At 33.5% G+C, this 24,749-nt stretch overlaps 15 protein-coding genes and 5 pseudogenes across 20 annotated transcripts, besides 1 other annotated feature; 12 read left to right on the top strand and 8 right to left on the bottom strand.

Moving 5' to 3' along the window:
• Nucleotides 1-2,723: 2,723 nt before the first annotated feature.
• TVAGG3_0423080 (RNA polymerase II transcription regulator recruiting protein) lies at nucleotides 2,724-3,834 on the bottom strand (the record flags this gene model as incomplete). Its single annotated transcript, XM_001310144.1, has 1 exon — nucleotides 2,822-3,721. One exon carries the CDS (start codon nucleotides 3,719-3,721, stop codon nucleotides 2,822-2,824), a length of 900 nt encoding a protein of 299 aa, XP_001310145.1.
• Nucleotides 3,835-3,844: 10 nt separating this feature from the next.
• Nucleotides 3,845-24,749: part of a mobile genetic element that runs on past the window's edge.
• TVAGG3_0423100 (uncharacterized protein) lies at nucleotides 6,166-6,342 on the top strand (the record flags this gene model as incomplete). Its single annotated transcript, XM_051233482.1, has 1 exon — nucleotides 6,166-6,342. The coding sequence occupies one exon, from the start codon at nucleotides 6,166-6,168 to the stop codon at nucleotides 6,340-6,342; it is 177 nt and encodes a 58-aa protein (XP_051103212.1).
• TVAGG3_0423110 (serine threonine-protein phosphatase family) lies at nucleotides 6,361-6,603 on the top strand (the record flags this gene model as incomplete). Its single annotated transcript, XM_051233483.1, has 1 exon — nucleotides 6,361-6,603. The coding sequence occupies one exon, from the start codon at nucleotides 6,361-6,363 to the stop codon at nucleotides 6,601-6,603; it is 243 nt and encodes an 80-aa protein (XP_051103213.1).
• TVAGG3_0423120 (uncharacterized protein) lies at nucleotides 7,234-7,459 on the bottom strand (the record flags this gene model as incomplete). The annotated part of the gene is made up of 1 exon (XM_051233484.1): nucleotides 7,234-7,459. A coding segment is annotated over one exon (226 nt), but the record flags the coding sequence as incomplete, so codon positions are not given.
• On the top strand, nucleotides 8,163-8,688 carry TVAGG3_0423130 (annotated as a pseudogene). The gene has a single exon. A coding segment is annotated over exon 1 (526 nt).
• TVAGG3_0423140 (uncharacterized protein) lies at nucleotides 10,074-10,229 on the top strand (the record flags this gene model as incomplete). Its single annotated transcript, XM_051233485.1, has 1 exon — nucleotides 10,074-10,229. One exon carries the CDS (start codon nucleotides 10,074-10,076, stop codon nucleotides 10,227-10,229), a length of 156 nt encoding a protein of 51 aa, XP_051103215.1.
• On the top strand, nucleotides 10,249-10,833 carry TVAGG3_0423150 (phage tail repeat-like family; the record flags this gene model as incomplete). The annotated part of the gene is made up of 1 exon (XM_051233486.1): nucleotides 10,249-10,833. One exon carries the CDS (start codon nucleotides 10,249-10,251, stop codon nucleotides 10,831-10,833), a length of 585 nt encoding a protein of 194 aa, XP_051103216.1.
• TVAGG3_0423160 lies at nucleotides 10,864-11,584 on the top strand (annotated as a pseudogene). The gene has a single exon. A coding segment is annotated over exon 1 (721 nt).
• Nucleotides 11,639-12,500, top strand: TVAGG3_0423170 (annotated as a pseudogene). Its single transcript has one exon. A coding segment is annotated over exon 1 (862 nt).
• On the top strand, nucleotides 13,728-14,164 carry TVAGG3_0423180 (annotated as a pseudogene). Its single transcript has one exon. A coding segment is annotated over exon 1 (437 nt).
• Nucleotides 14,393-14,641, top strand: TVAGG3_0423190 (organellar and viral DNA polymerase type B; the record flags this gene model as incomplete). The annotated part of the gene is made up of 1 exon (XM_001327681.2): nucleotides 14,393-14,641. One exon carries the CDS (start codon nucleotides 14,393-14,395, stop codon nucleotides 14,639-14,641), a length of 249 nt encoding a protein of 82 aa, XP_001327716.2.
• On the top strand, nucleotides 15,346-16,125 carry TVAGG3_0423200 (KilA, N-terminal/APSES-type HTH, DNA-binding family; the record flags this gene model as incomplete). Its single annotated transcript, XM_001292176.1, has 1 exon — nucleotides 15,346-16,125. The coding sequence occupies one exon, from the start codon at nucleotides 15,346-15,348 to the stop codon at nucleotides 16,123-16,125; it is 780 nt and encodes a 259-aa protein (XP_001292177.1).
• On the top strand, nucleotides 16,340-16,617 carry TVAGG3_0423210 (uncharacterized protein; the record flags this gene model as incomplete). The annotated part of the gene is made up of 1 exon (XM_051233487.1): nucleotides 16,340-16,617. A coding segment is annotated over one exon (278 nt), but the record flags the coding sequence as incomplete, so codon positions are not given.
• On the bottom strand, nucleotides 17,195-17,890 carry TVAGG3_0423220 (protein of unknown function, DUF4106 family; the record flags this gene model as incomplete). The annotated part of the gene is made up of 1 exon (XM_051233488.1): nucleotides 17,195-17,890. One exon carries the CDS (start codon nucleotides 17,888-17,890, stop codon nucleotides 17,195-17,197), a length of 696 nt encoding a protein of 231 aa, XP_051103218.1.
• Nucleotides 18,107-18,592, top strand: TVAGG3_0423230 (uncharacterized protein; the record flags this gene model as incomplete). The annotated part of the gene is made up of 1 exon (XM_051233489.1): nucleotides 18,107-18,592. The coding sequence occupies one exon, from the start codon at nucleotides 18,107-18,109 to the stop codon at nucleotides 18,590-18,592; it is 486 nt and encodes a 161-aa protein (XP_051103219.1).
• On the bottom strand, nucleotides 18,609-19,028 carry TVAGG3_0423240 (protein of unknown function, DUF4108 family; the record flags this gene model as incomplete). Its single annotated transcript, XM_051233490.1, has 1 exon — nucleotides 18,609-19,028. The coding sequence occupies one exon, from the start codon at nucleotides 19,026-19,028 to the stop codon at nucleotides 18,609-18,611; it is 420 nt and encodes a 139-aa protein (XP_051103220.1).
• On the bottom strand, nucleotides 19,072-19,501 carry TVAGG3_0423250 (annotated as a pseudogene). The gene has a single exon. A coding segment is annotated over exon 1 (430 nt).
• On the bottom strand, nucleotides 19,691-20,926 carry TVAGG3_0423260 (uncharacterized protein; the record flags this gene model as incomplete). Its single annotated transcript, XM_051233491.1, has 1 exon — nucleotides 19,691-20,926. The coding sequence occupies one exon, from the start codon at nucleotides 20,924-20,926 to the stop codon at nucleotides 19,691-19,693; it is 1,236 nt and encodes a 411-aa protein (XP_051103221.1).
• Nucleotides 20,955-21,743, bottom strand: TVAGG3_0423270 (uncharacterized protein; the record flags this gene model as incomplete). Its single annotated transcript, XM_051233492.1, has 1 exon — nucleotides 20,955-21,743. The coding sequence occupies one exon, from the start codon at nucleotides 21,741-21,743 to the stop codon at nucleotides 20,955-20,957; it is 789 nt and encodes a 262-aa protein (XP_051103222.1).
• TVAGG3_0423280 (protein of unknown function, DUF4106 family) lies at nucleotides 21,748-22,284 on the bottom strand (the record flags this gene model as incomplete). Its single annotated transcript, XM_051233493.1, has 1 exon — nucleotides 21,748-22,284. The coding sequence occupies one exon, from the start codon at nucleotides 22,282-22,284 to the stop codon at nucleotides 21,748-21,750; it is 537 nt and encodes a 178-aa protein (XP_051103223.1).

Below are 24,749 nucleotides of genomic sequence, written 5' to 3' on the forward strand. Positions count from 1 at the left end.
TTGTGAAGAAATAGAGTTTTTAAAATTTTATTGTATGTAATGAAATAAACAAATATTAAAATTATTTTTTGATAACAAGAAAATTCCCAATAGAAAATATTTGAGAGAAAGAAAAAAAGAAAATTGAAAAATATTACTCTCCTTTATATTTCATGAGATTTTAAATTTATTCTCATAAAATTGACAATTTTATACGTTTAGATGAAAATAAGTGATTTTGGTTGAAATAGAAATTATTATTTGCTTACAGCTATCAAATAGATTTTTGCTATTTTGATTAAAATTTGTTAATCAAATTAATAAATTTTTTCTAAATATCTTAAATATCTGGATCACTTACATATACAATGAATTGAACGATAAAAATAATACAAACTCAACTAAGTTTCCTGTCTTTCAACTAAAAAAAATTATGCAAATTAAGGATGTCAATTCGGAAAATTGTTTTCATTTTAGGAGAATATAATTTTCCTTTTGGAAAAATTAAAAAGTGAGACGCGCAGGATTCGAACTTTTTTAAAAGTTGATTTAAATATATTCTAGTGTGGATTCTAAGGATAATATCATATTTAAAATAAGAATATACTAGTTTAGGTGGTATAATTTTTTTCGATAAATTTGAGAGCATGAACGTTTAGGGCATCAAAAGTGTCAATTCGCTCAGCGAAAGCTGAGCTAGCTTCGTTCTCGAAAGAATAGGGAAGGAGTGAAAGAGAGTGATACAGATGTTGACACATTCATATCATTTCAACAAATTTTGATCAAATTGAAATGCAATGAAATTCAATTCACTTCATATCCTTCAGTCAGTACATTGACATCCTTCTACATCACAATGATAACTCGTGCATCAATAGTTCTACAACTAACTCAGAAAAAACAAGATTTTTCCTTCCAGCTTACAGCTTTTAAAAAGTTTCGATGATAAAAATCACTCTACTCTTGTTTATCGATATGTTGTGATAGTAGGTAAACGTATTCTTATCGATATTAATAAAAATATTTTTACGAAAATCTGAACCAATTACAGAGTTATTCATAAAGTTTATGATAACTGTAATTACTTCATCTTTGTTTTATATTTGAATAAACAATTTAATTTAATTTGCATAATTTTTTTTAGTTGAAAGACAGGAAACTTAGTTGAGTTTGTATTATTTTTATCGTTCAATTCATTGTATATGTAAGTGATCCAGATATTTAAGATATTTAGAAAAAATTTATTAATTTGATTAACAAATTTTAATCAAAATAGCAAAAATCTACTTGATAGCTGTAAGCAAATAATAATTTCTATTTCAACCAAAATCACTTATTTTCATCTAAACGTATAAAATTGTCAATTTTATGAGAATAAATTTAAAATCTCATGAAATATAAAGGAGAGTAATATTTTTCAATTTTCTTTTTTTCTTTCTCTCAAATATTTTCTATTGGGAATTTTCTTGTTATCAAAAAATAATTTTAATATTTGTTTATTTCATTACATACAATAAAATTTTAAAAACTCTATTTCTTCACAAGAAAATTTTTTTCCTTCATATGAAGAAACATTTTGTTCTCCATTTGATGCTGAGTCTAAATCTCGATTTTTGAATTTTCTTCTTTCCAAATTTCTTTTTTCCAAATTAGAAGTTTAATTCAAATTTTCAATAGTTTATATATTTTCTCAAACCGTCTTAGATTTTCTCACTTTTTAGGGATTTTCTCTCAAAATATACAAAAATAGTAATACCAATACATGTGTCTAATATACTTTAAAACCATCGTGATAAAATTCAAAAACGAAGAGTTCTTCTCTCCAAATTTTTTTCAAAATCAAAAAAATGAGATAAAAAAATATGTTTGGAAAATTCATTTTTAGCATTTTAGGAATTTTCTCACTTTTTTTTCCAAATTGATATCCTTATGCAAATTAAATTAAATTGTTTATTCAAATATAAAACAAAGATGAAGTAATTACAGTTATCATAAACTTTATGAATAACTCTGTAATTGGTTCAGATTTTCGTAAAAATATTTTTATTAATATCGATAAGAATACGTTTACCTACTATCACAACATATCGATAAACAAGAGTAGAGTGATTTTTATCATCGAAACTTTTTAAAAGCTGTAAGCTGGAAGGAAAAATCTTGTTTTTTCTGAGTTAGTTGTAGAACTATTGATGCACGAGTTATCATTGTGATGTAGAAGGATGTCAATGTACTGACTGAAGGATATGAAGTGAATTGAATTTCATTGCATTTCAATTTGATCAAAATTTGTTGAAATGATATGAATGTGTCAACATCTGTATCACTCTCTTTCACTCCTTCCCTATTCTTTCGAGAACGAAGCTAGCTCAGCTTTCGCTGAGCGAATTGACACTTTTGATGCCCTAAACGTTCATGCTCTCAAATTTATCGAAAAAAATTATACCACCTAAACTAGTATATTCTTATTTTAAATATGATATTATCCTTAGAATCCACACTAGAATATATTTAAATCAACTTTTAAAAAAGTTCGAATCCTGCGCGTCTCACTTTTTAATTTTTCCAAAAGGAAAATTATATTCTCCTAAAATGAAAACAATTTTCCGAATTGACATCTTTAAGATTTCCCTAATTTAATCCTCCTGATGTAAAGACGAAATTTTGAATGACAGATAAAAATTTTATGAAAAATTTTAATTATCCAAAAAAATCAAGAGGTGGTATGATGTGCAGCAGAAAGAAATAAAAGAAATCATCATAAGCTGTGTAAAAAATAAACGGTTCTGCTAAGTCAAATTTTGTCATAATTACTAATAGGATGAAAGTACTATTTATAATATAATTACAAGCCAAAATGATGAAGGAATGCATCTAAACTATATGCAGTGGCCAACATTTTTTCGTTCAAATAATTCGGTGGTTCTAATGGTAAAAGCATGGTGAACGGTTTCATTGGAGGTAGAGCGCGCTTAATAACACCTTCTACCATCGGGACATGAGACTGTACAGGAATTTCGTGTGATGTCAATGGGGAAACCTTAACTGCAGAGATGGGCTTTTCTTCACGGGAACGGTATTTTGATGAGTTATGCTGAGATCTCATATGATTTGATGGTTTTCTCATCATCTTCTTGAGTTGTTGATAATGATAACGGCATTGAACGTCTGATCTATTACCCATTGAGTTTGCAATCTTGGCCCAAGCGGTTTCGCCGTATTCTTCAACAAAATCAAGGAGTTTCTTATCTTCTTCGGCTGACCATCTCTTTTTAGAGATTCTAGGATCTAAACCTCTAAACCACCTTTGGGAGCACTGTGCTCTTGTTCGGGTTTCTCCAACAATTTCTGCAACTAAAGACCAATTATCAGTGCCATTATGAAGAATTCCAGCGAGAAGTCTTCTATCTTCTTCTGTATTCCATGGTCTTGCCCTCTTCCTTCCACTATTCGATACAGATCCGATCGAATCTGAAGATGAATCAGAACTAGAAGAATCTATTTCTTCACGTGCATTAACATCTGTTTCGAGAACAGCTTTGAGCATTTCAAGTGGTGTGGTAGTACCAAGTTTATCCATAAAGATTGACAGGCAGTCTTCGTAAGAGATCGAATCACGAATGTAAGAAAGAAGAATTTCTTTTAAGTTTTCAAAAACTGAATCATCGATCTCTGGATTAAGGTCTTGGAACTGTGAGCTGAAATATTCTAATATGCAATGCTGACCAAGAAATGAGTTACTCATTATTTTGAACTAAAATATTTTTGAATACAATTTTGAGTAGGAGATTTACAATCTCTCAATTTTTACGTAGTGACCTTCCCTGTTGCTTGGAATTGAAATGCGATTTGTTTATGTATCAAGTGCAAAAAAAAAAAAAAAAAAAAAAAAAAAAAGGTAGTGGGGCTTCCAGGCACTTCGTGCCTTCTAGCCCTGAAGATGTTTAGTATAAATGAAGTCTTAGAGGACAAACATGACTATGAGTTTTGATATGACAAGATAGAATATGAGAGAGGTCCTATAAACCGGAGAAAGTGTTATATAAACATCTGTCATATTACTCAGAATATTATACAGAATTCAATAAAAATATATTTTAGGTGAAGAGGTGAGATTTCACCTGTTTTTTCACCTCTTTTTTCACCTCTTGAATTTTCATGAATTTCATCGTAAAGACTTTGTCAAGATTTCATCGTAAAGACTTTGTCAAGATTTCATCGTAAAGACTTTGTCAAGATTTCATCGTAAAGACTTTGTCAAGATTTCTTCGTAAAGACTTTGTTGAGATTTCATCGTAAAGACTTTGTCAAGATTTCTTCGTAAAGACTTTGTTGAGATTTCATCGTAAAGACTTTGTCAAGATTTCTTCGTAAAGACTTTGTTGAGATTTCATCGTAAAGACTTTGTTGAGATTTCATCGTAAAGACTTTGTCAAGATTTCTTCGTAAATGTTTTGTCAAGACTTCTTCGTAAATGTTTTGTCAAACATGAACGTAAATGTTTTGTCAAGACTTCTTCGTAAAATCAGACAAAAATATATTTTAGGTGAAGAGGTGAGATTTCACCTCTTTTTTCACCTCTTTTTTCACCCTCTTGAATTTTCATGAATTTTACACCAAAAATATTTTAGGTGAAGAGGTGAGATTTCACTCTTTTTTCACCTCTTTTTTCACCTCTTGAAATTTTCATGAAATTTACACCAAAAATATACTACTAGGGTCATTTACGAAGAAATCTCAACAAAGTCTTTACGAAGAAATCTCAACAAAACATAGACAAGAAAGTTCATGAGAAATTAGATGAAGAAGTCTTAACAAAGTCTTTACGAAGAAATTCATGAAAATTCAAGAGGGTGAAAAAAGAGGTGAAAAAGAGGTGAAATCTCACCTCTTCACCTAAAATATATTTTTGGTCATTTACACTCATTTACGAAGAAAGCTCAAACACAAAGTCTTTACGAAGAAGTCTTAACAAGTCTTTACGAAGAAGTCACAATAAAACATCTGTCACTTCTTCAGGAAAAAACATTTTTATTATATATATAAAATGAATTTTACAAAACCACCGTTACCCTTCTTTGGAAATAAGAGTAGATGTAAAGATATTCTATTGAGAGAACTTAAGAAACTACCGAATGGTCTAACATTTGTAGACTTGTTCGGTGGAAGTTTCTATATATCTCATTTGTGCCATACAATATTTCCTGACTCAAAGATTATATGCAATGACTTCGACAACTATATGAACCGTCTCAAACATATTCCAGACACAAACAATATATTGAAAGCGTTAAAAGAAAAGATACCTATAGGTAAGATGGAACGTATACCATTAGATAAGAAAAATACTGTCAGAGAGGTTTTGAAAAAGGCAGAGTATATTGACTGGGATAGTATATCTGCTAGACTATTATATAGTGGTGCTATAAGAGTTCATGACATTGAAACACTTATGTCAAAAGTTTTATATCTTAACTATACAAATGTTTTCAAAGAGAACATAGAAAAATATATTGAGGGTATAGAGTTTGTGAGATGTCATTGGACAGAGTTGTATGAAAAATATAAAGACAAGGAAAATGTTTTCTTTATAGTGGACCCGCCGTTCTATAACACATGGGATTTTCAATACCAAGTAGACTGGACTTTGAGAGACTCTTTAGAAACTTTAGACGTTTTACATAACCATCCATGCTTTTACTTTACATCCGATAAAAGTGGTTTGGAAAGTGTCATGAGATGGTTAGAGGACATACATGACTATGAGTTTAGATATGACAAGATAGAATATGAGAGAGGTCCTATAAACTGGAGAAAGTGTCATAACAAAGAAATTTTACTAGTAAGTAAATGTGGTTTGAAATAGGACTACTTGTTTTAGGTTTTTTCCATTGTGTCATTTACTTATTTGACGTGGCAGAAAGAATAGAGAGAATGAAGATGAACCAATGCCTGCAAATGTTCAGTATATGTACTCGTAAGAGATATTTTTATCTAATATTAAATGGACGCACAGAACTTAGCGAATGCACAGCAACCTGGACAACCAAACCCAGAGAATATTCCAAATGAAGTTAGAATACAAACTGCAATGGCAAACTATGGTCAAGTGCCAACAGATGTACAAATGCAAACTGCCATGTCAAATGACGCTGCGTTAGGCTTACCACCATGGTATGCAAATATGAGATGGAAAGAGTTTATACAAACCCTGAAGTGGGATATAAACAACTTTATGCAGATGACGCGAACACAGGAGTTGACCCAGAATATGTTTTCTACCAGAGGAGAAATAGAATGTATGAGCTCCAGTTAAAGAATGCTATGGAACTCAACAGGAAACGTAAGAGACTAGGCGGACATTAGATTTTTACATATAGTAAAATGGGTTTCTTCAGTAGTATTGGAAACTTCTTTCGAAATGTTGGAAGAGGTATATGGAATGGAATAAAAACCGTAGGAAGAGGAATTTGGAACGGAGTCAAAAATATTGGTAAAAGAGTAGGTCAGTTCGTTGGTATTATACCTAAAGACCCTGAACCAGAAGAACAAGCTCCTGTTATACAACAGCCTGAACCTGCACCACAGTCAAGTTGGCAACCAAATCCAACACCTCAACCGTATTAAAAAATTATATTTTTACCGTTCGATAGTAGTTGTATATGAAACTAAGTTCTAAGTAAAACGCATGGTATAATGGAATTATTCTTTTTCTTCCATCTGTAGTAAACCATACTTGAAAGTCTGAAATACTTCCACTTGGTGGTTCGTATAACTTTGTAGGTTTTTCGTAAAAGTCATTTGCCAAGCATAAGAAAGAGTTTTGGGCGCCAGAAAATGAAGCATGAACAATAATAGCAGCTGGGTCGAAAACATCTTTAAATAAATATCATTATCTCTTGCATATCGACTGTAAATATTTGCTAAAGGAAGTTCGACTTTCTGATTTAACATTCTTTGCAAATAATACCATGACATTGCAGTGAATTCTGTATATATTTGTTCGTCTTTCTTTGGATTGTCTTCGTAGATTTGAAATGACACTTGTGAATTTTGTTTGTCATATACAATTCTCACATAAAGTGTGCTCTCGGTATTTGCATATTCATCAGCATATTTTGCATAACATGAATTTATTTTATCTTCTATATTTTTTAACGCAGTCTGTAGAGAAGATGATGAAAGGTCAACTTGTATTAGCTCAATTTCTTCCCACATTTTTTCGTTTCCCTTCAGATATATAATCTATATGAAACCTTACAATAAATGGAAAACTTTTATCTTCTACAGACACAAACTTCATTCTACGAAAGCCAATAGCTTTTGTGACAGATGGGTCTCTTAACCATCTTAACGGGTAGTCAAAACGATAGCCTTCATGCTTTACGGTCTCTGTCTCAAACTTTTGACCGACATTCGTAAAAAGTTCATCTAATGGTTTAGTTGTAGCAACTCTTGAATTTTCTTTTTCTATTGAAAGCATATTTTATCTAGAATAAAAATGTCGAAAGAAACAGCGTCTATGAGAGAAATACAACACAACCGACAACTCATTTTGCAAGCTCTAAATAAGAACACAACAAACTTTTCAAACTATTCTAAGATATCTGAGTCATTGAAAAAGGAAACTTAAAACTGACGATAAACCCAATGACAGACGAGTTTCTGTTTCAAGACAGTAAGAACCATACTGTTTGTATAAATCCAACAAAAAGAACTTTAAACGAGAAACCTATAGATGAACTTCTTTTGAAGGCAGATATTGACAACAAAGCTGACAAAGAGTATGCAACAAGAGACTATATTCTCGCATGGACAGATAGAACATACCCACAAAAACACCATACACATAACATCTATGACGTAGATGAACTACCAGCAATGTTAGATGACAAAGCGGATAAAACATATGTTGACAATAAAATGTCAAGTGAAGTGACAAGAGCTGACAAAGAATATTCTAAAAAGACTCATACACATACCATTGCAAATATTACAAACTTACAAGAAACCTTAAACAGGAAAAGTGACGTTGGACATACACATACCTTCTTCTCAACTGTTGGTATAGAAAGTATTTTAGGAACGATTGAAGAAACTGGTGGGGGTGATTATATTTTAAACCTCCTAACTTTCCAGAAGGTTTAACATCGGATAAAGACATTAGATGTAGAAATGTCTATGTCATGGAGGATGAAAAAAAAGTTAAAATTCACTGCTCAAGATTTATATGATAAAAAAGCTGACAAAACAGAGCTTCAAACGTTAAAGACAGAAATACTTCAAACAGTATATCCTATAGGTTCTATTTACACGTCAATGAACTCTACCAGACCAGAAGTAGTACTTGGTTTTGGAACTTGGACTCAAATAGTCGACAGGTTTTTGTATTGTGCAAACTCTTCAAAGGAAACAGGTGGAAGTAAAACGATTTCAGGTGCAAATTTACCTGCGCACAGTCACTACATAAATTTAAGTACATCTGAAGCAGGTTTGCATAGTCATAGATTTTGGGATTGGTCAGGAATGACAAAAGGTAAAGGATATGATGTTAAAGAGGACGTTAAGTTTGCTATAAATTGTTACTGGGATAACACTGATGTAGGAGGAAGCCATACACATCGCGTTTCAGGGTATACGCAAACAACGGGACAAAGTAAAGACTACATGCCACCTTACATGACAGTTTACGCATGGTATAGAAATGCTTAGTCGTCATTTTCAACTTCTTTAGCATATTCGTCAGGAGTTGTCTTATATTTGTTAGGAACTGTCTTTGAAAGTATACCACCTTGAACTTTGACAAGTTTGAAACGAGGTCTGACAATAGTAGTTTTATCTTCTGCTTGCAGTCTGTACATTTTGCCATGTTTGCCTAAAACTTCATAATATTCTCTTGTATACTTTCTTCTATTTTTACGAACACGAATGTGAGTACCTGTCGAGTTCCCATTGTTGTCATAGTCAATAGTATTTTCATATGGGTCGCGTTTAGGTATTTCTATTTTTACTTTGTCACCTTTTTAAGTTTGAAGCCTGGCATTCTTTCTTGTTTGTCTCTTTTGACTAAACTATTAAATATATAGTCTTTCTCTAAGTCAGGGTTGTTTTTCATTTCTTCGGGGGAGTGGTTTCCCAAACCTTTTTTTTACGGCTATTGTAAATATTTAAAACTTGTCTCATCTTTGCCATGGAGAAGTGTCTGTACTTGTCGTCATATGACATTTCATCTACCTCACCACCTTGTGGTTGGTTTAAATCTCTTAAGATTTTTATACAACTGTCAATGACACCAAGAGCAGAATGGTTTTGGTCGACAATGAAATATTGGTTTACATTTTTTGAACGCAGATAGTTTTTAATATCGTCTGATTTGAAAGAACGTTCACAGTCAGATGTCAGTTTTGTTGGATGGTATTTGTCAACGAAGATTGTCAAAGCAGTTTTCACATCTAAAATATTTTTGGACTGTAATGGTATGGCTTCACAGTATCTTGTGTTTTGACCGACAAATATTAGCCAGTATGGTGGTCCATCTTCTCTATACCTCGGAACCAAGATATCCATAAACCAAGCATTTGGTGTTGAACTAAAGATTTTTACCATGAGTGCTTTCTTTGTTGCTTTAGAAACATACGGGTCCTTGTTTGAATTCGTCATTTTTATCCTATAAGAAATGGGTTTATTTGGCGCATTAGCAGGAGTTGCATCCAGATTTTTGCCCGCAGTGGGAACAATAGCCAGAGGTGTATTTGGAGTTGGAAGGAAGATTTTGAGTACATTAGGTATACTGAAAGAGAAAGCACAACCTATTATACAAACTGTACAGAAAGGTTGGGAGGTAGCACGAGATGCAGCAAATCTTATTCCAAATCCTGAAACAAGAGGAAAAGTTCAAGGATGGATGGACAATGTAGGAAGAGAAGCAGGAAACTATTATAACAAAGCAAATGACTACTATAACCAAGCAGGGCACTATATGGACCAAGGTGAAAGATTCTTTAACAGAGGATATAACCATGCACAACAGTGGGTAAACAACAACCAACCGCAACCGCCTCAAACGTGGGGAATGTAAATTTTTTTACTGAGATGAAATGAACAATACAGCATTGAGACAAATGGGCTCAAGATGGATTTGTCGACTTCCAGCAGTTACACAACCACGTGTTTGTCAAGTTCTTCCTATACCTCAGGAAGTTTTAGACCGACTTAAAAAACCTAAACAACCAGTTGAAAACAAAACAAACTAAAATTTTTTACTGAGATGAAATGACCGAAGAAGTTGAAACGGTAGATTTGACACCACAAACAAAAAGTTCAGAACCATTGTCAAAACCTGTCAAAGAACTTACAGATGAAGAAAAAAATTCAATAATAGAAAGTGCCAGGTCTGGAAATACAAACCCTAACTACAAAGTCACTTTTCATAGAAATGGAACGGCTAGTATCTCAAAAAAGAAACAGACTCTCACAAATAAAATATTGAAGTCTGAAGGAGTTTATGAGACAACAGATGGAAAAGTTTACTTCACTGACGAACAGTTCATTATAGAACATCTCATTGACTTAGAGTCGAAATATTCTAAACTTTACAACAAACACAAAAAGTTGAAAGGAAAACAAAAACAGATGGCATATGATATTTATGAAGATGTTGACAACACAACCATACCTGCAAGTGAGGTAAAGTCAGAGGAACCAAAAAGTGACGAAAAACCGATAGAAGAAGGTGAGCCAAAAACTGAAGATAAACCAAAACCAAAGGTTAGTTTCCAAACTAAACCAAGTCAACCTTCATTAGCTGGTATGGGTTGGCGTCAAAGGCTTATGGTAGCTGGTGGTTATGTTAAGTAAAGGAAAAAACATTTTTTTATTTTTATAAAAATGCCCCTATATAGAATAGATAGAAAATCTGCTAGAATAAAAGCAGAGTTGCAAAGATATGGTTGGAGAGTTTCGAAGAATTTTAAATATAGGAAGGGAAGACCCATAAAAGTCTATGACAAATTGTCTGGTCTTCGCTACGAAATGGACTTGGAAACAGCGCGCGCAAACTATCCAAACAGATTAGAGAGGTTAGAAGAAGAACGTCTTATGGACATGCCTTTCGATGTTAACGAGCCGCAAGTTGAAGGACAAGACGGCTTTGCCAGATTCTACTGGAAACATAACGAACAATTGCATCCTTTGAGAAGGAAAAAAGGTAGTGCAGAGGATGGTCATGCTCCCATGGAAAGAACAAGATATGCATATGAAAAGTACCGTGAAGTTAGAAGTAAAATTACATCTGGTCGAACCTTTACAGTAAACTTTGACGAAGGAAAGAACAAAGAAGGCTTCATGGGTGTACTTGCTGCCATTCAAGACGGAAATAAGAAAGGACACAATCTCAGACTAACTATAACAGATTTGGACGGTCATATATACTACTCACATGGCAATGTCACAACAGCCGCACAACTTCTTGACGCTTTCAAGACTACAAAGAGAGAACAAATGTTTGACTCCGACTCAGACATTTTTGAATGCAATTGAAGGAATTGTAAGCGTGAAGTTCGAATGGTACCAACCTAACCCTCAAGCAGTCAGACAACATGTTTGTTAGATGAGAAATATGAAGTAAAAACGTTTTAAAACAGTATATTTTTACATATATTAAATGTTTCAGGTTGAAAAAACAAAGAACAAAAGTAGCAGATACAAAACCGTTAGACTATATCTTTACAAACGCTGGTAGGACTGTATCAGATGAAGAAATTTCATCCGGCTCCTACCGCTTTGACTTTCCAATTCGTTGGCTTCAAAGTCCTTCAGATGCAAAGGCAATAGGATTTAGAAGAGTTTTGTTTTCAAAAAGAACTAACGCGTTTATGTTTGCAGTATATTTTCATGGTCAGTATAGAGCTTCTGACGGTCTACTAGACAAATTTGACGAAATGAGAATCTTTACGGTTCGTTCAGACGAAAATCTTGAGAAGACTCTAAATGACTTTCAAACTCAAATAAACAAATACTACTGGGAATTTCAAGAAAAATACCACTCTTTACTAAATGGAACGTACTATCTGAAACTAGAATATGACAAGATGAACTCCACAGTTTCATTTCAAAGGATTGAAAATAACCCTCCAAGAGATACACAGTTTTTATTTTGGCAAGTAGACAAACGTTCTTGGGCACAATTTCTTCGGTTACTAAACCAGAACGAACCATTACCACCTGACGGTCCGTTCTGGTTTATACGCCCACCAACAGATTTGACAGTTTATAGAAACGTGTTTGACCCTCAAAATGTCATGTGTCATGCAAGTTTCAGTTCAAGCAACAATAGTTTTCTTTGTATTGGTAAGGACTTTTATGACTTTGCTTCTAAATTCTACGAACCACCTAGTAACAGTTTCTCTGACTTTCAAGTTTGGTTCACAACAAACGGTGTGCAGCATATTATTCCATTGTACTACGACTTTTATCTCGAATTGTCTTTCATATATAACTACGGAGAAGTGCTGAAAAAGTATTGAAAAATATATTTTAGGTGAAGAGGTGAGATTTCACCTCTTTTTCACCTGTTTTTTCACCCTCATGAATTTTCATGAATTTTGTGCTGAATTCGACAAAAATGAGTTTTTGGTTGAAAAAAGAGGTTAAGCCAAAAGTGGCTTAACCTCAAAACAAGCATTTTGTGAAGAATATAGCAACCGTCGGAAAAACAGCGGGTTGCTTTTTATACAAAATTCAACAGGTGAATTTTCATGAAATTCCTTAAGATAGAAAAAATAAAGTTAGTTTTTTTAAAAAAATATTTTTTATTTTGTATGTAAGAACAGATATGTTAAACATTGAGTTTGAAACAGTTAAAAAGATAGACAATGACACCAAAGTGGTTAGAATAGGTGATTTAAACGTAAGATACTCAAAGAAATACAACAAATATTCTTTGTCAGACATTATATCTCCATCTGGAAAGAAAACATGGCATTGGGTTGGAATTGCTTCAACTCAGAAAAATTTTGACAAGAAAATCCTGAGCTTATGATATCGGTAAGATTCTATGGAACTACAGCATATCTCATTGACAAAAGTCTTATACCGATAGTTTTGTTATGGATTGAACCCAGTTGTTGGATATAATTTCATAACATATGGTTCATTCGATACGGAACGTTGCAGTGAGGGCTTACTTTACATCGTTCAGAAACCGAAGACTTCAATACAAAGAGATATAAGATAGGAAGAACATATAATATAACTCAAAGATATGACAGTACAGTCAATAGAGTTAAGGTTGTGTTTGTTAACGATATGAGAGCTGCTGAAACAGAACTACTTGAAAAGTTTGAGAAGATGTAATGGTGCCCCACGAAAGGTAAAGAAACGTTTGAAGTAGATGAGATAGATAGTGCTATAAAATTATTTGACGAAGTTGCTGAAAAATACATGTAAAGCGTATATTTTTGGTCTTTTGTGAAAGTCAGAAAATAAAGTTAGTGTCATTTTTTTGTATTTTTTTTGTATTTGACGAGAATGTTTATGTTAGAATGTTAGATCTAACATGTTTTCTAACACGTTTTCTAACATGGTCTAAAACTCTTGAATTTTCATGAAATTTACACCAAAAATATATTTTAGGTGAAGAGGTGAAATCTCACCTCTTTTTTCACCTCTTTTTTCACCTCATGAATTTTCCCGAAATAAAAAATAAAGTTGGTTTTTTTAAAAAAATATTTTTTTATTTTTATTGTAAGAACATGTTAGCAACAACAGCACCAAACTCTTTAGTCATGAACCCAACTTCAATGTTAGTAGAGATGAAAAGCTTCATTCCTTCTTCATATACTTTCGAAACAGAAATCCAGAAGATAAAGCAAGAACTTCTCCAAGGAGATTTAGATTGCACTGCGAAAGATGAAACAAATGAACAGTATCTTATGAAATGCAGGACATTATTGACCATCTACCTAAACTTCCTGAAATCCAACAACAAAAGCTTACTATTCCAGAATTCGATGAAATAGAAGTCAAAGCAACTGACTCAGTAGAAATAAAGAAGTTCATACGAAAGGTTAACTATGAGTTTCTTGGATTTCATTGCAACCACAAAGTCATGGACAAAGATTGCGATATGGTATATAAGAACATCTCTGACATATACAAATCTGGGGAGTTTAAGACCTACGACAACTTTGTTTCATTAGTTGCAAAATGTGTTTGGGAAATAAGAGATAAAGATAGAAGAGGTAAGGTATGGAACGAACAAATAAGACCCGCTATGTTCGAGATGAAGAGAGCAATTGACGCCTTAGTTGTTTTAGCAGGTAAGGTTTCAGAATATAACGCAAAAATGAACCCGCAATGTTCAAAATGTAAAGCAGCAATTAGGAAATATAACTACTCAGTCAAAGAGATAGAAAGAATGCGAAACGACTATGCAGACTTAAAGAAAGAAGCAGAAAAGCCAGCAGAAGATAAAATGGATATGTTGACATTTCTTAATAAAAACTATCCAACAGCAGAAGATTTCCTTCTATCTGACGTCAAGAAGAAGTATAAAGAAACTTTCGGTATCGTTAAAACATTCGATGTACTGACAGAAGAAATAGAAGCTACGAAATTGTTTAGGATTTCAAATATACATCATACAATTCATGTAAAACGCTTATAAAATAACAGGTGAAAAAAGAGGTGAAAAAGAGGTGAAATCTCACCTCTTCACCTAAAATATATTTTTGGGTCATTTACGCTCATTACGAAGAAGTTTTGACAAAACATTTACGATGAAATCATGAAAATTCATGAGGTGAAAAAAGAGGTGAAAAAAGAGGTGAAATCTCACCTCTTCACCTAAAATATATTTTTGGGTCATTTACGCTCATTACGATGAAGAAGTCTTGACAAAACATGTACGATGAAATCATGACAAAACATTTACGTTCATGTTTGACAAAACATGTACGATGAAATCATGAAAATTCAAGAGGGTAGAAATGAGGGTAGAAAACGGGGTAGATATACCCTTCTACCCTAAAATATATTTTTGTCTGTTTTACACTCATTGACGATTAAAGTCTTGACAAAACATATACGATGAAGTCTTGACAAAACATATACGAAGAAGTCTTGACAAAACATATACGAAGAAGTCTTGACAAAACATATACGAAGAAGTCTTGACAAAACATTTACGATGAAATCATGAAAATTCATGAGGTGAAAAAAGAGGTGAAAAAACAGGTGAAATCTCACCTCTTCACCTAAAATATATTTTTGCTGAAAAAAATGACCAAATTTCGTGAATTTCCTTAAGACAGAAAAAATAACGCTAGTTTTTTATAAAATATTTTTTTTATTTTGTATGTAAAGACAGATATGTCAACAACAGAGAACACAACAACAGTTATAGTCCATGAAGCTATAAATGAAGAATATGAGTGGGTTCAGTTTAACAAACAACTCCGTCTCATTCGTTCGGTCAAAGATGACATGTACCAAATGCAAAGTATTTTGACAGCATGTTTTGCTCCAGATACTATGAAACCACAAGACTGGTTTGAATTAAATAGCACTCATGAACTCCTCAGTGAGTTTGAACATGAAGAACTTAAAAAGATGTACCAAGACAGACAAAACTTACCATCGCATCTAAAAGGTATATATGTTCATAAGTTCCTAGTTAGTTCAATAGCAATGTGGGCTTCGCCTCGCTATGCTTGGTATATTTACAGACTTCTTGACGAACTTTGTACAAAGCAGAGAGAAGATATGATGAAAGAAGACAAAAGTATACAGAAAAGAATACCGCGTTCAGTACCAAAAGGAAAGGAAAAGAACTATAAGTATATGATTTATACTGAAGAGTTGGAGAATGAAGAAGACAGAGATATGGTTATGTTGCATTTAGTCAGAAGAAACAACAAAAGCTTTTACGACCTTGCTAAGATTTACAAATCTGACAGAAATTGGTTCTATCGCGAAAACTTACCGATTTCAATGACTCCAAATGAAGATGTGAAACAAATAGTTCAAGATACGTTACCTCAAACACACTATGATATGAAAGGTTGTACAATTCTTACCTTCAAAGAAGATTTGCCATTGTTAAAGGAAAAAATAACAGAGTATTTTGACAACTTCAAAGAGGAAGAGTAAATGAACCATTTATTTTTCAAGCTTGACACCAAAGATGGCTCAGGTAGCTCTATCAGGTAAATTGTCTTGTCCGAGTCCTTCCGACATTCCAAGTTCTTCCTTCCGACATTCCAAGTTCTTCCATCCGACAGAAAAAGTTTTTCCATCCGACAAGAAAAAATTTTCCCGACAACTGGAAAAAATTTTCCTGTTGTCCGTCCGTAAACCATTCAAATTTTCGAAAATTGAGAACTTTTTTCCCGACAACTGGAAAAATTTTTCCCGACAACTGGAAAAAAATTTCCCGACAACTGGAAAAAAATTTCCCGACAACTGGAAAAAAATTTCCCGACAACTGGAAAAGTTCTTCCTTCCAACAGGAAAAGTTCTTCCTTCCAACAGGAAAAGTTCTTCCTTCCGACAGGACACAAACGAATGTCCCACGTACCACCAACCGAGTCCATTCCAAAGCCAGAAGAACCGAAAGCTGCAGAACCACAACAGACTTACTAAGACTAAACACTTACATTTTTCAAGCTTGACTTCAGATGGCTCAGGTAGCTCTATAAGGTAAATTGCCTCATCTGCTGGGTCTATGTCGGTCATTGTTTCAAGACAAGTCTTGTACTTTTTCAAGACAATGTTGTATAAATTCTGTACAATATTGTACTTTTTCAAGACAATGTTGTATAAATTCAGTACAATATTGTACTTTTTCAGAACAATGTTGTATAAATTCAGTACAATGTCTCTCAAATTTGAGTACAGCTGTACTTTTTCAGAACAAGTCTTGAACTTTTTCAGAACAATGTTGTACTTTTTCAGAACAATGTTGTACTTTTTCAGAACAATGTTGTACTTTTTCAAGACAATGTTGTACTTTTTCAGAACAATGTTGTACTTTTTCAAGACAATGTTGTACTTTTTCAAGACAATATTGTACTTATTCAGTACAATATTATATTGTTTCAGAACAAAGACGGTTAAGACACAAACGAATGTCCGACGTCCCACCTACTGAACCCGTTCCACAGCCAGAAGAACCGAAAGCTGCAGAACCACAACAGACTAAGACTAAACTCTTTATTTTTCAAGCTTGACTTTTTACAATTTGAACTTTGTTCGCGTAGATGTGAATTCTGAAAGAAGTATGAGGGTCTTGTATGACTTTGTACTTCTCCCATAGTTCATGTCTGTCAAACTTACCTGCCATGGACTCTTTCATAAGTTCCATGAAATCGTCTTCGGACAATCCAGGGAAAAGTACAATGTCAGTAAGTATTCTCTTTACATCCTTACTTAAACTCTTTGCTGTCTGTACACAAATGACAACTGAAATGTTAAAGTGTCTGAGCTTCTTAAGAATTCGACACATATCTTGTTCTCTGTTCTTTAACAAAGGATGAGAAGCAAAGTCATCTAAGATAAGAAGACATCTATGAGGGTAAGTCTTCCAATCGTAAGATTGCAATTTCTTCGAAATGTATTCTATCTCTTTCTGTTTGTTTCTGAAGTGTTTCTTCTCTAATATTCTCTGCATTTCCTCATTTGGGTCTTTAAACTTCGAATTGACATACTCATTTATAGCATTGTACTTCAAAACTCTTCTTTGGTACTTCTTTATCCAATCTAACAACTCAGAGTCTTTTATACATACTAACTTAGACTTCTTTATAATATCTTTGAACGAATTGACGGTTTGGTCAAATTGACCAGAAGTACTACAAATGACAACTAACTCATAGAATGGGTTCTTCTCATCTAGTTCTTGTTGTTGTGCAGCCATTTTAAGATAAGTGAAAGTCTTACCCGACCCAGGTGGTGCAATTAGACCTGTTATACCATTCTGAGCAAATAAGAACTTGTCATGTATAGGCTTTATCTGAGCATTTTCTAACTTCCTCTTGTTCTTGTTTAAAACATTCTCAAATTTCTTGTCAATGTCAGCAAACTTTTTTTCTAACATATTTTTAGAAAAATTAAAATTTTTATCTTTTTGAAAATGTCTAGCGATTTCGCTATCTATATTCGAGACAAGCTTTTCGACAGCAAAACATCTGTAGACCATAAAATCTTACATAGTGTAAACAAGAAAGGTGAATTTGTTCTAAAGTTCTGTTTCTGGGAATATGACAAGAACCATAAAACATTAGGCAGAGAAGTCTTTAAGTTTGTCAATGACAGACTTGTTGACAGAGATGACGCCGATTGGAAAGATGAAGTCCAACAAAAGTTCTTAGAATGCAAAGAAGACACATGCGCTGTTCTTGAAGATGAAATAGAAAACAGAATAGAAGAGCTATTAAAGGACAAAGACCTTTTACAAAAATATGGTTGCGCCAAATTTGACATAACTCCACCAGAGAAGAAGAAGAAGAGAGAAAAGAAAGAAAAGAAAGTAGAAGAAAAGAAAGTAGAAGAAAAGAAAGTAGAAGAAGAGAAGAAAGAACCAGAGCCAGTTCCAGAGAAAAAGAAATTTGACATGTAAAAATAAAATTTTATTTTTAGAACATTTCTGGGTCAATGTCAATGTTCTCTTCCTCTTTAGGAGCAAACACTGGCTTAGACTCTAAAATCTTTTTACCCAATTTACCTTGAACTTCAACTATCTTAGACTCATAATATTCATAGTCGTCTGCTTTCTTTGGTTCATAAGGTATAACAAGTTTGTATGCTTTGCCTTCTTTAAGGTTTGAGAACCTTCTGTCAAAATTTTCTTTGACTGCTAACAAACCTTCTATGTCTAAGTCTTCAAATTTCGCACCATTTTTAGTCACAATAGCAAACTTAACTGGTTCGATGTTCCAAACTTTGTCAAATGTAGACTTTTCAAAATGGTAGAAGTAAACATTCAAATAAGCGAATGGGTCTAGTTCTTCTTTGACTTCTGTCATGTACTTGTTGACTGAAATATATTTCGTCATCTTTTCTATCGGATAAAAAAATATTTTTTTTTAAAAAAACGTTTTAAAATGGTATGCCATATAGCTTCTTGAATTTGTTAAGATATATATGAACGCATTTTCCATCTGTATCTCTAGCGTTTACATGAGCATAGCCTGCCTTAGTAAAACATACTTGTAATTTCCTATATTTTACGCCGGTATAAAAGTAGAAAGAGTCTTGTTCTTCGCTATAGTAGTAAAACTCAAACGTATGCTTACCATAGTCTGTAATTTCAATTGCTTCATCTTCTAGTTCGTCGACAAATTCGAATACTATATCTCCAAATTTGCCTTTGTTCTTATTGTTTTCAGAACAAGTGACCCAACGTAAATTTTCAAGTCTATTGTCATTTCTTATATGGTTTATATGGTCTACAAAAGGTAAATTGTTAGGGTTCGGTATAAAATGAGTTGCAATGACAATATGTTTAAAATATTTTTTTCCACTCATATCCACCATAGCATATCCGTCATTTCGCTCACATTCGCTTAAAACTCTTTTTGTCTTTTTGTTTCTGACTTCAAATGACTCACAACAGTGAATTTCATATTTCTCATCTAACAAACAAGTTTTCCAACGGTCTGTTCCAACAAACTCAGCGTACATTTCAAATAAAATAAAAAAAATATTTTTTTAAAATTTACTCAGAAAAATTTTTCTTTGTATATACGCCGTTCTGTATGTCTAAAAGATTTTTGACATTTGCCAAGAATGTTCGTTTAGAAGCTGCCATATAACCATACTCTTGACAATATTGTTTATACGAGTCGTACAAAGACCTTTCATCTAAACACTCAAAGTTAGTCTCATCTATAAACAGTTCATATACACTCTTGTTTGCTTCTAACAATGTTTGTCTTTCTTCGGTATATGGAATTTGTCTTGGATTGAACTTAGAAATATCTAATGTCATGAAATATGAGAACAAGTGGTTGTAAAAGTTAGGTGTCAAAGTTTCTGCTAAGTCGTCAAAATATTCTGTATCTTGCATATGAGAATCTGACGTTCTGACAACTACATATCTTCTGTCAGAACTTTCTAACTTCATCGGAACGGCATTGTTTGAAACCATGATGAAATTTGCAACATTTTCACAAACTCTTTGGTCTTTATATTTTCTTTCAACAACTCCAACTTTGTCTGTTATAAGACTCTTCAAAGCATCTGAGTTTAAAACCTTTGTTGTATCTATACTTTGAAGTTCGTTACATACTATAAGTTTCATATTCTCTATTGAAGAGTTAAATTTACCGCAGATGTTTTCTAAGTTTGTCATATTAGGGTTCGAATAGCCCTCTAACAGTTTGCATAAGATATCTGTAAAGAAAGTGTTCTTACCTGTTCCTTGTTTTCCAATTATAATGAGAGCAGTTTCATTTTTAGCACTTGGATATTGTAAGATGTTTGCAAACCAACATAAGATATACTCATAAACCTTTTCGTTTCCATTGCATATAATTTCTTTGACATGGTCTAACCAAGCTTCTATAACATTTTCTTTCCATTCTACTTGTTCGTATTTATATCCAGTGAAGATAGAATAGAAGTTTGGAGAAGGTGTATAGAACTTTATACCACGAACTGAAAAATCTTCTAACTTTGACAATAAGATATCCCAAGCATCTAACATCTTCATTCCAACTTGTACGACTTTTATTTTCTTAAGTTTCTGTCTACATTCTTGTTCTGAAACTATGGTTGCTCTTGGTTTGTTAAAGACAACATCCCATTCTTTCATGACATAACATTCTGGGGCAGAGTCAACATAAATGACTAAACGTTTCAAATTCTCGACTGCTTTGTTATAGTCTCTAAATGGACACATATTTCTGAATGCTTGGAAGTCATAAAAATCTGAAACATCTATTCTGTACATTTTTATAAAAATAAAAAAAAATATTTTTTTATTCTTGACTTTGTTGTTGCATTTGTTGTTCTTGAGCTATTTGTTGTTGAAGTTGTTCTTGTAGTACAATACTTTCACCAGTTGCATCTTCCAATTCGAAACTTTCTGCCGTCATTGACAAATACATAGGACATAAAAGTTTTACAGGAACAAAGTTTGCGTCGACTAAGGTTAAGTTTATGTTTGCTAAAGTGTTTGAGTTTACTAAAGCTGAAAACTCTGCATTCGAATGAACAATAGGCAAACCAGCAGAGAAAGTGTTGTTTATACGCATGAGTATCTTTTGGTCATAGTAGTTTCTGTCGACATTCGAATAACACTTTGAACCTAAGTTTGAAACAATATATAAGATTGGTGTACTTAAAGTCAATGGAACAGACAAACCTTGTATGACACCTTTTCCTGTTATAGGAAACTGTTGGTAGTAAAAACCAGATATAAGTTTTGTATTATAGCTCATATCGTTTATACTAAACTCGGTCGGACATCCAAACATAATGAAACCTGCTCTAGTTGCAGCACATGTTACATCCGTCCTTAAAGTATTAAATAAGTCAACAAAACCTGTTGGTGGTATATCTGAGTAAGTATCTTCAAAGAAGTATTTTTTACCATTCACAACAACAAAGTCTTCTGGTGTCAAAAGAGCAAAACAGGCTTTAGTCGTCATTGTGTTTAAAGTTAGTTTACAATACCGTCCTTGAGGACTTTGTAAGTTTGTTGTTATAGAATTATATGACTCAGGGTTTTTAGTCGTAATAGTATAAACCACTATGTCTTCTGCCATTTACTTAGCAAACAAACTTTAATGAAATGTTGTGGTCGTCAAATATTTTTATGACGTCTGGGAAACTATATTTTAAGTTCAACGTTTCACCTCCTTTCATAACGTATATCTTGTCAATGACATTATATGAAACACCACAGCAAGCAATGTCGGGTTCTATTTCTTTGATGTTTATATCGTCTGCCTCTGTCAAAAGTTTCAATAGTTCTTTCAAAATTTCATGAGGTGCGATGACATATGAGTTCACTTTTACAGGGTTGTGCTCAACCAAGTTTAACATTATACCCAAAGCTTGACAAATCTTCTCCTGAGTTTTAAGTTTGTCTTTAAGTTGTTGGTAGTCGTTTCGAATATCTGCAACAGAACTTAAGTCTCTGCTAACTTCAGGGTATGTTGGTTGTTCTTTTACAGGAACTATTGTTATACCATCTTCGTCTTCGTATGGTTTCCCCACTTCAACATCTCTTTCTTTGACATTGACAACAACACTTTGACTGTTTGTTTGAGTTGGTGAATTTAACTTTACGTCTGCCACCGCCATTAAACCTTTTGAAACACTTACGCTTCTATTTTTCGGAAATGACATTTTACTTAGAATAAAAAGATGGACGTATTTGAGTATCTCTTCGAATTGAAGCAGAACAAAGTTTACACACACAAACAATACAAGTTCATTGACAGAATAGTTCTTTACACAAACAATGGAAAATGTTATAGAATAGCAGTCTTTGCTGAACCAAAATATTTTCATAAAGCAAAGAAAGTTGGTATAACCGAGATGGTGAAAGTTCTTGACGTTGACAAAAATATAGCAACAAAACTGACCGATATTTCTAAAGGTAAGTTTATAATACAATTTTATGTCAAAACTGGCGTACTGTCAATATTTGACGGAGAGAAGTCAGTTCAAGAACAACTTACTGACCTGCTGCCAAAATCTGCTCGATGGAAGCTGTCGTTATACCAATCTGAGGAGCCCCAGCAGGTTTCATCGAACGAATTTTCAAAAGAGCATCTTCCGTGAAAAGTGCTATTGGTTTTGTAAACTTCTTTGCTTTCAATTCATTTGGACCGTCTCTGTCACCAGTATATTGTATTTGAACTGTACCAACAGTTGAAATACCACCCATAAAGTCTTCTGAGTCAGCAAATGGAATGCCAAGCCAAAAGTTTGAACGGTCTCCATTTGTATATTGAGTGTTTTGAGCTCCTGTATGGGTCCATACTTTCACATATGGCATAATAGAACTTTGCATTTCAGGGTTAATGGTTGTTGTGAAGTTGTTGTTAAAGTTCATAGCATCTAATGTCAAGTTGTATGACCTCATATCCTCAACTGTAGAATATTCTTCTCTTGGATAGTATTTGCCATCTATGTTTATATGGTATTTAATACCAGGGTTGTAGAAACAAGAATAGTCATTTATAGTTCGTCTGAACAGTACAAACATAGTATCTGCATGTTTCATTGCAGTTGTCAAAGCAATATCTGTTCTTGCACCTGGGTCAGCACTTTGGTTTCCAACTTCACCTGCAAAGTCTTTGACAGATATTTGGTGTATAGGGAACATAAGTGGAACTGCAATATATTTGGCAGCTAAAGCATTTGAAATATCTGGGTCCAACATATAGACTGCAAGTCTGCTTTCTATTCTCTTGCATTCAAACTTTTCGCATGTGAACTTAACTGGGTCCCAAGCAGTTCCAGCAGCATTGAAGTAGTAGTTTACTTCAGTGTTGAGGTTTGAGAAACCAAAGTCTAAGTCAACTTTGTCTTTGCAAAATTCGGCGAATGACGTTTGATTTGCTCCCTTTACGTCTGTAAGAGTGAATGGGTCTTGTGTTGGTGCAATGACTAAGTTATTTTTGCTTGGAGTAAGTTCGATAGAAATTTTTCCTGCCCAGTTTGGCAAGTATCTTAAAAACCTGAAGATGAGGAAAGATGACAAAGGAACTCTAAGTTTCAGTTTTACTTTGGTTACTGCTGCTGCAGTTTGTCCAGAAAGGTTAACATAAACTCCTGGAACGTTAGGGTCAAGTCTTCTTATTTTCTCAATAGTTGCATACTGGTCTGTTTGTTCTCTAGCTTGTGGTTGTACTGAGTTTCTCAAAGCGAACCATTCATAGTTTGCCCATGTTACTGTTTGAACTAAGTCAGAGTTAGAATATATCTTATATCCCATGAAAAACTTCTGGAGCATATTGGTATCCGACATAGAAAATTCCATTGCAACCTTTCTTGTCAGACAACTTGGCAGAAGGTTTTATTTCAATGTCTTGTTCCACGTATAAGAAAGAGTTGTCAATAGAAATTATATGAAACCTGTCGCAAGCAATATCTACTGTTGTTGAAGAACCTTCTCCAAACTCACCTACGTTTCCATAAGAAAAAAGCAGTTGTATATTCGTAAGTTCCAGGAACTATTTTGACCTTCTAATGGCATTGTCGCATTCGTTATACCATTCGGAAACATTTCCATTCATAGCATCCAAAACTGTTGGCGTTATATTCTGAGCGGCGTACATTTCATATGAGTAAAAATATAGAATAGTTGGATTTATATGTCATAATAGAACCCACGTGGACCAAGCTTTACTTTCTTCCTGACTGAGTTTTTAACTCTTCTTTTTCCTTCATTGCCCTCTGCTTGAAGTTGTTGCATCTTTGCATTATGTTCATCTAGTATGTTGCAAATTTCCCATGTCCTTTTTGCCTTTGGGCTCTGGTCGCCCATCTCAGGTAACTATATCCTAGAAAGAGTTTGTCATAGTTTGTATTTGAGTCTTTGCGTATTGTTTGCATGACTCTTTCCTGAGTTTCCGGTTCAAGCTCTTCAAACAGTGCCTGTCCATATGGAATAAGCTCGTTTCCAATATATGTTTTTGTAGCCATTCTGGTTTTCTTTCCATGTTACCAACTATATCTTTTGTGAATGGGAAAGCTTTTACCCAATCTTTTCAGTCTTGCGTCGTTTATTTCTGTAGTTGGTTTTATTTTGTCAAGGA

This window comes from Trichomonas vaginalis, chromosome V, assembly GCF_026262505.1.
Source record: "Trichomonas vaginalis G3 chromosome V, whole genome shotgun sequence".
In the NCBI taxonomy this organism is placed as follows: Eukaryota; Parabasalia; order Trichomonadida; family Trichomonadidae; genus Trichomonas; species Trichomonas vaginalis.